This window comes from Calypte anna, chromosome 1 (genome assembly GCF_003957555.1).
Source record: "Calypte anna isolate BGI_N300 chromosome 1, bCalAnn1_v1.p, whole genome shotgun sequence".
NCBI lineage: Eukaryota > Metazoa > Chordata > Aves > Apodiformes > Trochilidae > Calypte > Calypte anna.
In genome coordinates this window covers 110,357,199-110,373,058 of record NC_044244.1, presented here as the reverse complement: position 1 = coordinate 110,373,058, position 15,860 = coordinate 110,357,199, and the positions used below count along the sequence as shown (strand labels likewise).

The window sequence follows — 15,860 nt, the reverse complement described above, 5'->3', positions numbered from 1 at the left end:
CATGTCCACAGGAGGAGGATTCACACTTCTTGTTCTTTATCTAGATAAGCCTAGTTTGAGATGCACCAACTGCCCTAAATCTCATGCATGGCGTTCACTGTGTTTTCTTGTGCCTCTGCAGCTAGGCCTGCACTTCACACAGCTCAGCTTTGTGATCTGCCTTCTACCTAACCCTGTGTGCCAGACTGGGCTCTGTGACCTGGACTCACAGAGTGCATGAATAGAGACTGCAGCAGTGGTGTGCGCAGGGAGTGTGTCAGGCAGTGTCCTTTGCTCAGTGGAGCTTGGCTAGTAGGCTTTTTTCCCAGTGGCATTTCCCTGCAGCCTTTCCTTTTTCACGAGCCTTGATGCACAGGATTTGATGTTACAGTGGAAAAAAGCTAATAGATGTTCAGTCCACTTAACCTACTTCTGTGAGCAGAGAGGGCCCAGATGTTGTAGATCTGATCTAGGAAGAGCAGAATAGAGCATATATCTTTGGTGGTATAGATCCACAGTCTTTTACCCCTGATTGGTTTCACAGCTGCACATTAACCTTATGGCAAGTATATAGGAAAAAAAATTGCACTTTTCCCTTCACCAAAGATTGACCAGGGTTCCTTCAAAAAGAGTATTGACTCCATAGACATCTTTATTGAGATGCAGATACCAGAGGTGAAGTTACCTTATATTCCCCTTCATAAATAGACCCTGGTGGACAGCAAAAAGGATAGGTATGTGATACCAATCCCTGACTGCATAGAAAGGTGTCACACAACATGATTTTTCCCCTTCCAGTGGAGGCTGTGGTCATTTGAGTTTCTTGAGCTTTCTTGTGCTCTCTGTAGGTTTTTCCCACAGAATATGGGGACTGCTTTTGTTCTGAAAAAGTGAGTTGTTATAAATGTTATTGTGCACTCACATAGTTAACATGATTGAGTACGTATTTCATAGTTGTAGAAGTTTGGGAATGTTTTTTATAGAAGTTTGTGAATATACTCCCTGTGGATTATTTTACCATTTATCCCCGTACTTATTTTTGTAGTTCTCCTGTGGCTATAATCTCTTGAAAGTGCCACATACCTTGAGTATAACAGCACTGGGGAATGTCTGCTGTAAGGCATCCCTCCCTTAGATTTTGAGGGACATGCTAAACACTGTTAGTATCTCATTCCCTCTGCTCTGATCATTCATCCCTTTGCTAAAGAGTGAGAGAAATGTGTAGCTTATTCATGCATGTTGTTTTGGACAGTGCTGTCTGCACTTCATTGAACCTCTGCAGCAGCTATCTTTGCAGAAATGAGGGGTGCATAGGTACAGTCAAAAAATAAGGGGAATTACTAAGTTCTTCCTTTCCCTTGACAGCAAAGCCAGTTTAAGAAGCTGTTACTCTGCCACTGTTGGTTATGATAAACCTTTGTGGATGATAATCCAGTTCTTTTCAGCAGTCTGGTTTACACATTCCTCTGTGGCTCCTCCACCCTCTCTGGTTTTGGAAGTTTATTTAGCCCAGATTACTTCAGTAATATTAAGCATAGTGTGAGTATAGACACACCTAAGGGTGGTGGTGGTGTGGTAAACAGCACAGGACAGGGGAAACTATTTGGCTCTAGGCTCAGTTTTGATGCTGGTTCTATGTGGATAGTGTTTGCTGATCCTTTCCACTGGTACAGCTGTCTGGTGCTGTACAGCAAACTGGAGAGGAAAACTCATTCATCTGAAAAATAAACTGATGGGAAAAGCTGCTTGTTTTGTTGTTTGATTTGCCAGAAGGCAGCACAAGCAGCTGTACAGGGAGCAGTAGACAGGCTTGGGGATTGCACGAGCTGGTACTGCCATTTGTCGAATGCACGTGGATTTTCACTGATAAACTGGTTTTGTTGCCAAAAGAAACAATGTGGAGCTGTGTGTTCTAGTTCAGATTCCCTTTCCATGTCTTAGATCTTTTTGTTAGTTCACTGGGACAAATAGTGGGAAGGAGAGGTTCCCAGTTAGGAGCACAGAATAGCTTCACCAGAGGGAACATACCCTGGAATGACATGGCATTTGTCATGTTCTCTTCCCAAACAAGGTGTAACCTCTACATCCCTGGTGGGGTTACCTGACTTGCCATTGTGAGCATGAAGCTCAGATGGAAATTGCAGTGGGGGATCATCACTGTGTGATGATCTCTTCCTAAGCTGTGTCAGCAGCTGGCCAGGCAGGGCAGTTTTAGAGCTATTTTTCAAAGTGAAGCAATGTATATGCATTTGAAATCCTGTTAAGTTGGCTTATTTTAGAAAAACTAAAATTACCCTGGTCTAAAACCATCCAGATTTGGGTAATTTACAGCCACTTCAAGCAGAAGTTACTTTAGGTAAACTGACAGCGAGTTAAGAAGTGGCCCAAGTGTATTACGCAGCCAGCTGACTTGTTTGGGAAGGCACTGCAAGGTATCTTGGAGGTATCTGTCCCTGTGCTGTGGGTGAGGAGGGTGAGCATGCCAGGCACAGCTCTGAGCAGTGCACTTGTCCCCTGCTGCTACCCCTGCAAGTTCTGCTGCTGGGCTTCTGCTACAGGTTCTGGCCTTATGTTTTCTGTCAGTAAAAAGACCATGATACTCCAGCTGTTTCTAAAAGCCTGGGTTCTGGCAAAGGTAGTAATGTGGTTTTCTTTAGCTGCTAGAATGGTGCTTTATCTGAAGAATAATGCTGTCTCTAAGGTGAATATTTACTGTGGATGTAAGGCAATTATTTTCCTTTGAGAGAGAATCGAAACAATTGCCTTCTGTTCATAGTGTGTTATCTCGCCTACAGAAGTGCCAGCTATCAACATCTGCCTTTATATGTATATATTTTGCTCAGTGCTAGATTTGTATTTGTATTCCAATTTGTATTGGAAAGCAGCTAACTTACAAAAAGTGTTTTCCATCAACTTTTCTATATGCTGTCTGTTTCCTCGCAGGGTGCGAGGACTGTGGGCAGTACCATGATTCAGAATGTCCTGAACTGGGCCCAGTGGTGACAGTCAAAGACTCCTTTGTATTGAGCAGGGCAAGGTAAGGAACATATGTGTCAGTTCTGACTAAAACTCAACACCCATAATAGTTCTTTAAAGCCTATTTGCTGTTTAATGGTTGTCACACCAACAGCTGAAAGCTGAAGTCCCAGTCTGTGGAAAGCACATGGCCTTGATTAAATAGAAAATTTGATGCACACACTTAAGTGCTCTACTAAATTGAAGCCAAAAAATTACTTGCTGCTCATCAAGACTTGGCTGCTTTGCTGAGGTTTCTGACAAAAATTCAGATAGTGCCAAATGGGGTAATGACTCTGTCTCAGTTGAGTACCTGCAACTTCCTCCTCTCCTCAGACTTACTACTGTATTAGTTTCAGAAAAGTGTCTGAGGATTTCTCATTTTTCTGAATAGTTGTGTCCTTCTGCTTGGTATAATCTGTGTAGTTCCTATGCTGAGAAGCAAAAGCAAGTTGCTACTAGGGTAATTCTCCATGATGATTAGGGGTGATGCTTCTCTCAGAAAACCTGTAACACAGCAGAAATATTTGTGCTTATCAAAAGAAACAAATAGACTAAATCTAATTAGGAGAAAAAAATACACCGAGAAGTGATTTTTACAGAGAAAGGCAATCAGGCATTGTCAGCAAATTTCATACTAAGATATAAAATGTAAGGCTAACAAAAATAAACAGCTGTTATGAAGATGCAGTAGCAGTCTGAAAAGGGAAGAAAGTTGAAAGAGCTTCCATATTTCTTCTTGGGAAGTCAGAGGCATAAAATGTGAGTAGTAAGACAGACACATTCTGGCTGTGTAGTCCATACTGTATATTCCAGGATCATTTTGTAACAAATACTGAATGTGCTGGGCCTGTTGCATAGATGCCATGACCCCTCTGCCTCTGCAAGGATGATCTTGGTGTTCCACAGTGTACTCTGGCTGCGTGTGTGCATGAGCTGTAGCTGTTTCCCTGGCCTTCATGGAAAAGGAAGCTTCCTGCAGCTCCTGTCAGGCACCAGCTTCCTGTGTCTGGAGCCTGAATGATCCCTTGCAGCAAGTGTTAATGGGGACCACTGTTTTAACAGTCTAGAGGTGCTTAGTTCTTGAGGGTAATTTAAGAATACCCACAGGAACAATGGAAACTGGTGATGGAAGTGATTTTCCTATACATGGAAACTGGGGCAGTGCAGTAAGGTTCTAGTCTGTACTAAGTGGATTCAGTGGCAACTTAAATGATTATTTCTTACCTTTTTTCCTTTTTTCTATTCTTTTTTTTTTCTCTTAGAAATATAATGCTCTTGTTTATTTGTACAGTGGAGAAATAGCATAGTGTCCAGGTGTTCAGACTGTGAATGTTTGTGAATATGGTGCATGCACTGGTTTTCAGACGTTTTTTATGTGCAGATGCTTAAGTGTTCCCTAGTGAAGTATTGGGTGCTGGGATTTGAAAGCCGAGTTTAAAAATTGCCATGTTACAAAAAATGTATTTAGTGTCCTGAAGGGTTTACAGCTGAAAACAGGCAAAATGAGAAAGATAAAGAAGAAATATAATTGCAGTCTTTTATTTTACATCTGGGGAACAGTAGCTGAGAGAGTGTGTTGTCTGTGGTTGAAAGCAAGCTTAGCCACAAACTGGATACAATTATCTTAAAAACCTGTCTAGTTTCTTAACCACATGAATGTTGTTTCTTCTACTGAAAAGCTAAAACGGATGCTTTATGGTTAGGAAAAAAGTGTTAAGAAATGTTTCCTGAACTTCAGTCTCTAATACTTTTATATTCTGTTATTTAAACTAAATGTATTTTTTTCAGTTCATTTGTTTGTCACTAAGATTGCAATCTTTTTAAATTTCACTTTACCTATACAGGAAAATGGATCTGTTCGTGTCAACTTCTGTACAACAGCTTGATTATTTTTAGTGTTTCATCTTGTATCACAGAGCTGAAAAACAGGGTTGGTTTTTGCAAAACCAGTGTGGTGGTTGTGGTCACTTTGGAAGATGTCTCTTCGCATTATATGCAGCAACAATATTTCTGAGCAGCAACATATAGTTCTGAGAAACTTGTTAGTGAATGAGAGAGGCAGGGAGCTCAGAATCATCTGTGATTATTGTTTCTAACAAGGGAGCTCGAAGGCAAGGGAAATGTACAGGGCTTTCATCTTAAGGGCTAAGATCTGCAGAAGTTCTTGTGGTTTGAAAATTTGGGGAGGAATGTAACTTACTTTTTAAAATAAGCATGATCAAAATCAAAGTTCTGTAGAGTCATTGGATAATTAATTTTGAAACAGGTCTCAGGATATTCCAGTCAGAGCTAATATCCAGGCTGAGCTGCTTATTTTTCATTTTTATGTCTGCTGTCTCTTCTGCTCTTGCTGTGTGCTCCTGTGAAGAGCCTGGGTCCTTTGTCTCAGTGGTGTCCCTGGAGATGTGCACTGGTGGCTGTTTGGGTCCCCACAGCCATCTTTTCCCCAGGCAAATGAAGTCCCTGCTTCTCCAGCCTCTGCTCACAGGCCGACAACTCTAGCCTCTGACCATCCTGGTGGTCCTCCCCAAACTTTCTCCAGGTCATCAATGTCTTTCCCATACTGGGGGCCCAAACAGGAGGCAATAGGATCTAGAAAGTGCAGAGCAGAGGGGGACAATCCTCCCTCCTGGGGGACTTGCCTCAATCTTGTTACTGACCTCTAAGTAGGGTAGGAACTATTGACCATAACTCTAAATCTGGCTACACAGCTGTTTCTTTGCCCCAGTTGTTCTGTATCCATTCAGATCATAACATCCCAATTTGGATACAATAATATTGTTGGAGAAAGTGTTGAAAGTCTTGCTGAAGTCAAGGAAAATTACATCTGCTGCTCTTAAATTATCCATAAACCTGGTCATTTTGTCCTGGAAGACAGGTGTGTTGTCAGCCATGCATTATTCTTAATCCAGAGTGATTGTTTCCAGTCACCTTCACTTTATGTGACCATAAATACCTCCCAAAAGGCCTTGTGCCATGATTTTCCCAGAGACTGAAGTGAAGCTGACAAACCTGTAGTTTCTTTTATCATCCTTTTGGCCTCTTTTGAACTTGGGTGCAAAGTTTGTCTTTCTCCCAGTCGTCAGACACCACCCTGGATGCCCATGATCTTTCCAAGGTGATGGTCATCTCTCTATTGCATTGGACTGCTCTGCGCACACACTGAGGGGCAGCCTGTCTGGTCCCTGGATTTACATGGGTTTAGCTCTCTCAAGTAATCATTGACTCAGCTCTCTTCTACTGCTGGTAGCTGTTTTCTTCTTTATTTATATATCCTTGTAGAAATCAGTAAAAAAAAATTTCTTTCACTGGAGGCTGGACAAACAGATGACATCTTCTTCCATGGGTTCCTGCAGTTTTGTTCCATGGGTAAATGTTGGAGGTTTTTTCTCAATTCTCTCTTCAATTCTTAGGTCATCTCTTCCCTCTAATTTGGAAATAAGACAATTGGAAGATGGGACTGAAGGAGTTTTTGCTCTGACTCAACTAGTGAAACGTACCCAGTTTGGCCCATTTGAATCCAAGAGAGTTGTTAAGCTAGAAAAAGAATCAGCTTTTCCTCTGAAGGTAAGACATGGCACATGAAAAGCAATGACAGAGTCAGTTTTACTTATAATGATTTTATTCTTTAATACTGATGATTTTAATAGTCTTTAATAATGATTTTATTTTTTATTCTACCACTATGGAAAAAACTGTGTGTGTGGGCAGTTATTTGGGACATCTTTTAGGCATGCCTTATAACAGACTACCTAAATGAGCATTCTCTGGGCAAAATACAGAAGAACCCAATTAAATGCTCATTCTAGTGAGTTTGAAGTGAAAATCCTTACAGGAGATAGGGCTATGATACAGTCAGCAAACATGTTTGTGTTTCACTTTCTGCATGTGATGATACAGAAGGGACAGTGACTGTGGCAGGCAATTTTAGGGTTTTTTTAACAAGTCTTTTTAATTTGATTGTATTTGTATAATGAGTGATGTGAATCAGGTTTATAAAACATGCAGGATAAATATTTTTCTTCTGTCTTTCATTTGGTTTATTCTTCTCAACAAATTTTTGGTAGGAAAAATGCTACAGTAAAAACTGAATCTAGTTTTATATTTTCAGTAATACCTGGCTCAAAAGTAAAGATTTAGAAATATTATTTGGTTTGATGGGTGCTTCACAGCATGCTGCTTGGATCCTCTTCCATTCTCCTGTATTCACTCATTCAAATTTTATGAGAAGCTGGAGGCTACAGCAAGAATTCTTAGGATAGACATACAGTTTATTCTCATCCTGCCCATTGTGGTATGTCTCAGCCTTGTTTTTCTGAAAATGCAACAGAGCAACAGGCTCTTGATGAAACGTGCTTGATGCATTTATCTCTGATGTACATTGAACGGAAGCCAAAAAAGCAAAAAATAAAAAAAAAAGCAGAAAATAAAAATTCTTCTTAACTTCATATTATTAGTTCAGGTTTTATCACATGCATATTTTGCTTGGCAGGTGTTCCAGAAGGATGGGCCTTTGGTATATTTTGACACCTCAAATGAAGATGACTGCAACTGGATGATGATGGTGCGACCAGCCACTGAATATGAGCATCAAAACTTAACTGCCTTTCAGCATGACAATGATATTTACTTCACCACCTCCCGGGACATCCCACCAGGAACTGAGCTGAGAGTGTGGTATGCAGCTTTTTACGCCAAAAAAATGGAAAAGCCAGTGCTGAAGCAGGTCACTAGTATTGCCAATGGTATGTGTGGGGGCCTTTTTTCCTTTCTATGGGCCCAGTCCTGATAAGGACTGATAGTCCCCTACTGTGGTAGTTGACAGTGCTGCTTATCAGATAGATTCTGACCCTGAGTGTTAGCATTTAGTTTCAGACTGACTTGCATACGTGGTTGCCCTACAAGAAGAAAGCACAGATTCTTCACCATGATATAGCTGAGTTCTTGAAAGCAGATGACTCAGCCCTAGTTGATGATTCAGCCTCTTCAGAGTGAACAAACTGGATAAATAGTTCTTAACTAGAGAACTGGTGGCTGCATCAGAAATATTTCTGGGAAAAAGAGCAAAGGAACCAAAGTGTCATTGCAAGCTAAATTGTTCAGATTTGCTAAGGAAGCCATTACTTTTCAGTTGTAGTGAAAATGTTCTGGTTTTACTCAAAAAAATTACTTTATCATATGAAGCCTTACATGGGGCCCACTAGAATAAGAAAAGCTCAAGAGTAAACTGCCACTCTACACAGCAGCTTGTGCAATTGGCAAAGAAAGGCATCAGATATTTTAAAATCTGAATTGGAATTGCCAGAAGTATTTTTTTCTCTGCCCCTTTGTTTTCTTCTGCCTTTGCACTTCTGCAGTGACAAGGCATGATCCTTTGCAAAGGTAATTTTCTTTCTAAGCTTGTGTTGGGAGTGCTCCCTGAATAGTATCACTGCTACACAGAGTATTATTTGGGGTAAAAAAATGGCTTGGGGGGATGCCATTGCTATCAGCATGCTTGTATGGCTGATCTTGATGGTAAGCACAGTCTTAAGTGCTACAGCTAAATCAACATGGTTAACAGGGTTCTGAATTCTAAGATGTTTCCACGTGGTATTAGCTGAGAGGTTTCATGCTTTTCCTCTTTAGTTTAACCCCTTTGTGTATTTTTGTGTGCATATGGGTACTTTAAAATATTGTTTAGGTAGGTTCTACTTTCTCTGTTCAGCACTTTTACTACACACTACAGTGTATGAAGCTGTAGATTACATGAGATTCAGACATAAGAATGTCCTGGTTAGGATTTTACATTAAAATGTTTTTTTGCAGGCCTGCTACAGGGCAAAACTTTCTTACTATGGTTACTGGCCTTAGCACAGAGCAAGAGGATCAGAGGGTCTGGAAAGTAAAGAAAAGCAGCTGTTTTTTTTCTTCACAGATGTGTGCTTGGTAGTGATGGAATCTGATAAAGAGGGAAAAATCTCTTCAAGACCTTCATCTGCTGTCTTTCTCCATAAAAAAACAAAGAAATGCAGCATATCAGCAGCTGATCCAGCAGGTATGCAAAATTATAGTGTTTTAAGGGAATTAGAGGTCTAAATACAGGTCTAAATAGCTGCTAAATGCACTACTTCTGTGCAGATGCTGTTGTTATATAACTTTTCAGCAAGTATTAATTTAGAAAGTACTTAAAAGTCTGGATTCTTTTTATTTTCCTGGGCACGGTTCTTAAAATATATGTGCAGTTTAACGAGTTGTAGGGGAGATGATATACCTTTAGGCACATGATTTTTATGAAACCCAAAATTGCTTCTGACTTTGGAGGTGGTTAGCGCTGGGGTGTTGGGGCAGTTCCAAAGAAGATCTTTGAACTCTGCAAAGTGTAATAGTTCAAATTATTAGGTTCTAAAGGAAAACATGAGACTGTGAGTGAATGTAAGAACAGTGATGTTTGGAAAGGACAAGAACACAGGCCATAGAGGCCAGAATTACAATAATAGCAGTAGCCTATTGTAGTTGATTACAGGAACTTAAATTTAGGAAAACTTACAAGTAATACAGACACTCTTGGCAAAGAACAAATGGCTGAAGAAGGTCATAAGAACCCCTTCTCCAAGGTTGATTATGAAGCAAGGCACCCTCACCGTATAATCTCTGTTCAGCAGAACAATAACGTTAAGAATCAATTTAACATAAATTGCTGTGTATGAAAGTAAACTCAGAATATATAACATGGAGATGAGGATCAAAAGACAGCCATTCTGGGTGTGTCCTTTGAAAAGGTGACTTTGCAAAATTTTGCCTACTGAAAGTAACCAGGAGGAGGAGAGTTCTTGCAGATGTGTAGATGTGTAGAAGGCAGTTTTTCATCCATTCATTTAAGTTGCATACAGTGACAGCTAAAATGTAACAGTAATTGTGTCTAAAAGTGACTGGAGGAGGACGTTGAGTTTGGCATCATTGATTTTTTGTGAGGGGGAGAATTTGAACAGACCCTCCTACATTCTTCATGGTATTGTCTGAAAGTCCACTTTCAATAGAAACAGAATACCACCTATATTATACTTGGGCAACCTCAGAGTGTTCCCAATATGCCTCTCCTTACTCTGTTTGTCTCAAGTCTTACAAAAGTTTTGCCAGCTGTCAAGTCAGTGCTTCTGAGTAAGCTGGGTTGCCTTGCAGCTGCCATGGAAGTCTGAAGAAGTGGGGACCTAAACAGGACCTAACTTCTGTCAAAAAAGTTCACAACTAGGTTTTCTAGGTGCAGCTAAGGAGAAAGGGAAGTGCAGGGACACTTTCTCAAAACAGACTTCAGTTCCACAGATAGAGCTTTTTCAGTTTTACTAGCCTGCAGTTTCATGAGGCAGATACAGTACCTTACATGTTGCTTACCAATCTGATTTTTTAAAAAAAATCATGCAGAAGCTTGGGGTTTAAGTTTGCTGTTTTTTCCCCCTCTGAGCTGTCAAGATGTTCTCTTTGTGTAGCCTGTGAAGAAGGAATTTCTGTTGCTGAATTGTTTGTTTTTAATTTATTACAGCATGAGTGAGAACTGAACACCTGAACATTTAATGTAGTTTGTAACAGGGAACACCCTCTTCCTCAGAGAATCTTTTATTTTGGTTTAAGAGTGAGCAGTGAAAAGGAAGAAGTAAGAGTATCATCCCATTACAGGTGGGGTCCTCAGGCAGAGAGAGATTAACTGACTCACTAGCAATCATACAGGAAATCTGTGGAAGAAACTGAGTTATAGCTTGAATCTGCAGTGCTGCCATTCACTTAAACTAATTTCAGTGACGTCCCTCTCTCCTGGGCGAGTCTTGTAGACTGTGCAATACTCAACTTTGTGTGAACCTAAAAAAAAGGATAATCTCTGAACCAGTTTAGATTTATCAGATCCTCTTGACAAATTCAGACTTGTCACCCATAATCACGTTTTAATTAACATTTCAGATCATGCCAGATTAAAAAAAATGAAGAAATTAGAGGAAAAATGGATCTTGGTTTTCATTATCTTCACAATTCAGTTAATCCCAATATTCTTACTCTGCAGTGCTTTTCATGGAGAACAAGGAGGCTTCTCCTGCTTCTCTCCTCAGCTGACCTGAAGGACTACAACCCTGATTTTAAGGGTGCTAAAAATTGCTTTATAATTTGCTTTTGATGCTCAGTTCTTTAGAAAGTGATAAAGGGATCCTCAGGACTTCAGCATAGCAATGATATTCTCTCCAGCCATAATTTAGTTTCTGTTCTGACTTATCATCTTTCACTCATGTTTGGAAAATACTGAAGTGGTCACAGCAACCCTTGTGGGCCACTTACCTCTTAAATCAGAACTTGTGATACTCAGGAAGTTATTGCAAGATAAAGCTACAGGGGTTTACCGTCTTCCTATCTTTGTGTTCTATTTTAGAGAACACTCCAGATGATAGTGGAGCTGCAGAAGCTGAGACCAGTCAGTGGACATGTAAAGTTTGTTCTTCTGTTTTCCAGGAGCCTCAGCTACTGACAGGTAAGAAGTGTTAGAAATTCATGACAATACTGAGAAGCATCAGGAGAAATCTGCTCTTCCAGGGCAGGACACTAAGAAACGATAACTTGTCCATGATGGAGTAAGATAAATGTTTTAATTTTTGTGTTCCTTTAAGAAAAAGGATAGCAGGCAAGGTAAAACAGTAATATTTTGGATATGGCAGTGGTCAGTCTCTGGACAAACAACTTAGATTTTGAATTTAGAAGAAATAAAGCTGTTTTCTAGAAAATCAGACGTGAATGTTGAGAGTATCAAGGATGGAGAACTGCAAAAGCAGTGTGTAAGGTCAGTGATCCCAGCTTATGCTTAGTGGTATTGCTTGTGTGGTATTACTGAAGGTAACGGAATACATTTTTTCCTGCATTTCCTTTGCAACTTTTTAATGCAGTTTTCAGAAGAACTTGGAATATTTAAGAGTTCTGACCATTTGATGAATTGTTTTTGAAAAGGGGACTTAAGCTGCTAAATCACTGAGGGATTTGGAAAAATATACAGTTATCAGGGGGTGCAGTCTTCCACAGGGTGCAGATTCCAGTGGTATCTAACAAATCCCTTTTAAAATTCTGTCCCTCTGAGTAGTTGTTTCAATGTTTAATAGACTGTACATTTTTATTTAGGAAGGCATTGTGACTGCTTTTGAAATAATATGAAGTGAGTCCCTGCTAAATGAGGTTAACCTGATAGATAGGCCTCATCTGGAGGTATTTCTCTGAGTGTTTCGTGACAGTTCCTGTCCTCCTCACTCTCTTCTTCTTTCCCATCCACCCAGAGCACTTGCTGAGTCACCTGGAACAAGCTAAAGGTGCCCCCCAAACCAGCCCAAATGAGGCTGTTGCAGAGAAAGCAGCAGAGGCTTCCCCTCTGGATCAGCCAGTGATTTGTGATGCAGCCAGCGTGAGCACAGACTCCAGGAGGAAGGCCAGGCGGGGGAGAAAGCCCAAACCAGCAAAAGCAGAAACACCCGTGGTTGTTGTTGAGGTGAAAGATTCTGCAGGTAAAACAAAGCTTAAAATGCTAAGTATATATCCTCATATATGTCTGTGTTGATGCCCTCTCAGAAAGGCCTAAAACATAGCAGAGGAGCAAGATGGAGGTTTTCAGATTGCTGAGGAAGATGATTTGCAAACTTTACAAATTATCTCTCTGAGCTCCTTTTCTACAGTAAATATTGCAGTGCCTACACTTAGATTACCTGCATTCTTCTCTGACAGTTTCAGTAATAGAGAGGTCCAGAGAAACACAGGCTAGTAGTTAAAGACCTGCCTAACTTTCTGCAAGGAATAACAGGAGAGAAAGCATTCTCTCTCTCAAGAGCAGATATCTGTCTCTTCAACCTTAAAGTTTGAAAGGGGCCTTTTTCAGGGGCCTTGCCTTCTTTAAAGGAAGTTGTAGTAGGAAAGTTCGTGATGCATAGTCAACTGTCAACTACTACTGACATAGTAGTAGGTTGGAAAGTTAGGAAATCACACTTTTGTAAGAGAACTTGGCTGCATCTTGCTTGTAATACAGTAGCCACTTTATCTTGCAATATCTTGCTACTCATTTGCAATCCATTATTTGTCATGGACAAATAATATTTTTAGTGCCACATCCCATTACAAAAAACAAATACCTGCATTTGAGGTTTTATTTCTAGCTGTCCACATTAACACTGTCATTTTTATTATGTGTTTACAGCTGAACGTATAGCTGAGGTTGTAATTGAGGTCCCACCAGAAGAGGCAGCCCTGCCTTCAGCTGCAGAAGAGAGAATTACAGATTTGGTTATAGGAAAGGTGCCCAGCACCACAAATAGCATCAGTTCAGTGACAACGTAAGTACTCTGGGATGCAAAGTTACCTCATAGGCTTAATTAAGATTCTGTAGCATGCAACAGCTCTGCTTGACTTCTGGGCCCACAGATGCTCTTTTTTATTGGTGTAAAGTTGTGTGATGCTGCTGTGAGAGCTGACCTTGAGTGCCACAAAGGTGGCTGTGCACTGGAGGATGGTGCACAGATGGTGAGATATTTAGTGGTAGAAATTTGGCATATAAACCATGAGAATTTAATTTTTCATCATATTACTGCTTTTATTCAGTGGGATTCCAAGAGACTCCTGCAGGTACAAAGTGAAATGTTGCTCCTACTGAACGTTAGTGATAAAACAAGCAGAGATTTTTGCTCAAAAACTATGCTAACCCTTATTATTGAGTCTTGTCATTTTAATTCATGAATGATTTCACGTTGATTTGTGCATGTGATACTTCAGATTTAGAGCAGTGGGAGGGGAAAAATGGTGTTACAGAGCCTTAAATACAGAGAGTCTTCAATAAAACTGAATTAATCTAGACTCTTTTATGGCTTTCTGTGTCCTTAAAATTGGCTTTTTGAATTATTTTTTGAATAGTAAAGCACTTGATGTTTCAAAATCAGCTAGTAATGGTTTATATTGAAGTTCTTAGCATAGACAGAGCCATCAAAAATACATTCTGGTATGTGATTGTGCTGGGAAACAGAACAGTATTGCTTTTTGGCATCCTGCTGCCCTCTTACCCCATTTCCTTTTTGCATGTGAACTGCCAAGCTCTCTAAGCTGAAGTAGCACTAATGCTTTCAGAGTATAAGCAGAACCGATCTTTTATGTTCCTCTGAGGGGCCTGCAGAGAGAATCTCTGAGGCTGCTGGCTGCTGCTTTTTTTCCTCATTTGTGTTGGGTAAAGATAATTTGGAGTGAGGTGCTCTCTGATATCTGCTGCTTCCAGGGGGAGGCCAGGGGGGCACCTTGGCAATGAGGAAGCTCCAGGCCTCCCTCTCCTGCCAGAAGCTGAGCATAACACTCCTCTAGCTTTTGCCAGCTGGTGGGACTCTTTCTTGCAACCCGTGGGATACCTTTCAGTCCCTGCCTTTCTTTCTCTAATCCAGTAGGTTTGCTCATCACCAAAACACCATGTCCCTCAAAAGAAGTTTAATTCTCTCCAGTAGACATGGTATACGTCGGAAGCTGATAAAACAACTTGGGGAGCACAAGCGAGTCTATCAATGCAGTATCTGCAGTAAAATCTTCCAGAATAGCAGCAACCTCAGCAGGCACATCCGTTCTCATGGTGGGTTTACTTTTGCCTTGCTTGCCTATTGATTTTGTCTCTCACTGGTTTCACCTTTGAATAATAGAGCTAGGCTATTTTTAGATGTTGAGATACAAAATTTTGAGGTTTTTTTTTCTTCTTCTTCTTTCTTTAACTCTCTCTAGGAAACTCTTTTGGTTATGCTGACCAAAGTTAAAGCTGAAGTCTGTGTTTAAAATTTGAATTTAGGTGCATATTTTAAAAGTGGACTAAGGGTGTGATGGATTTTTCCAAAACTATTCTTCCCTTTAAATATATGCATATATATCATCCCCAGCCTTCACAGGCGTATTTGTATAATTACTGTGTAGATGTCAGCTGAGTGCTTTTTAGCTTGTGATCTGCAGTTCTAGGGGTCCGTGACCTACTTCTAAGGATTCCATGAGAAATAATCACTTATTATTTCCCAAGGATGGGGGAATGTATTAAAATTATTGTCAAAATTGTTGGAAAAGGTTAGAATCCACTGTTTGAATCTCTTGAATGAATAAGGCTTCTCGTCACTGGCCTGTTTGTTTGTAATTGCTTGTGCTTTGGTTTCCTCTGTATTGCCTAGAGTTGATTATTATCACACTTCATTTTTTTTTTAATTTTGTCTTGATTGATCCCCTCAGGTGACAAACTATTTAAATGTGAGGAATGTGCAAAGCTGTTCAGCCGTAAAGAGAGCTTGAAGCAGCATGTTTCATACAAGCACAGCAGGAACGAAGTGAGTGGAAATGACTAATGGGCTCTTTTGAGGTTAGGTGAAAATGCATGGTGAGCTTCCAGGTGCTAGCTGGGGAGCTTGGCTCAATTACATTTGAGCAGATATCCATGTGGATAAGTGAGACAAGACTGATGGGGAGAGGTAACATCTTCTGTTAGAACAGCTGATGATTTTTCAAAGTGTGGAAATCCTTCTGAGCATACAAATCCTTTTTTGTACTGAATTTTCTATCGAAAGCTATTTTCAACATCAGTTACAGCAAGACAAGCTGGAGTCAGCTGGACTTGCATGATCTAGAGGTGAGATCTGACTTCAGTTTGTGGTACTAAATAGAACTGTTCCAGTCTTATTTGCTTGTCCTGTTTCATTTATCCTTACCTATAGTGCCATTTACTGTGTAAGCTCTCTGGGTAAAGGCTTTGTCATTAAGGACTACACACATATTTGTAAACCTACAGTGTTGACAGCAGCAGCACCACACTTATTGATGAGGGTCTTTCAGTGCTGCTGCTACCATATAAATATTAAACATAGCTG

The 15,860-nt window shown here is 40.3% G+C and overlaps 1 protein-coding gene across 1 annotated transcript in view; it reads left to right on the top strand.

Annotated features, from left to right (window-relative positions):
* The window catches only part of PRDM15 (PR/SET domain 15), a 33,925-nt gene that overhangs the window by 4,326 nt on the left and 13,739 nt on the right, over positions 1-15,860 (top strand). Inside the window, exons 3-11 of the mRNA XM_030449831.1 lie at positions 2,923-3,016; positions 6,411-6,564; positions 7,490-7,742; positions 8,915-9,034; positions 11,390-11,488; positions 12,279-12,503; positions 13,187-13,322; positions 14,412-14,593; positions 15,229-15,323. Coding sequence (XP_030305691.1) covers positions 2,923-3,016; positions 6,411-6,564; positions 7,490-7,742; positions 8,915-9,034; positions 11,390-11,488; positions 12,279-12,503; positions 13,187-13,322; positions 14,412-14,593; positions 15,229-15,323 — 1,358 coding nt within the window. The remainder of the gene's footprint in view (positions 1-2,922; positions 3,017-6,410; positions 6,565-7,489; positions 7,743-8,914; positions 9,035-11,389; positions 11,489-12,278; positions 12,504-13,186; positions 13,323-14,411; positions 14,594-15,228; positions 15,324-15,860) is intronic.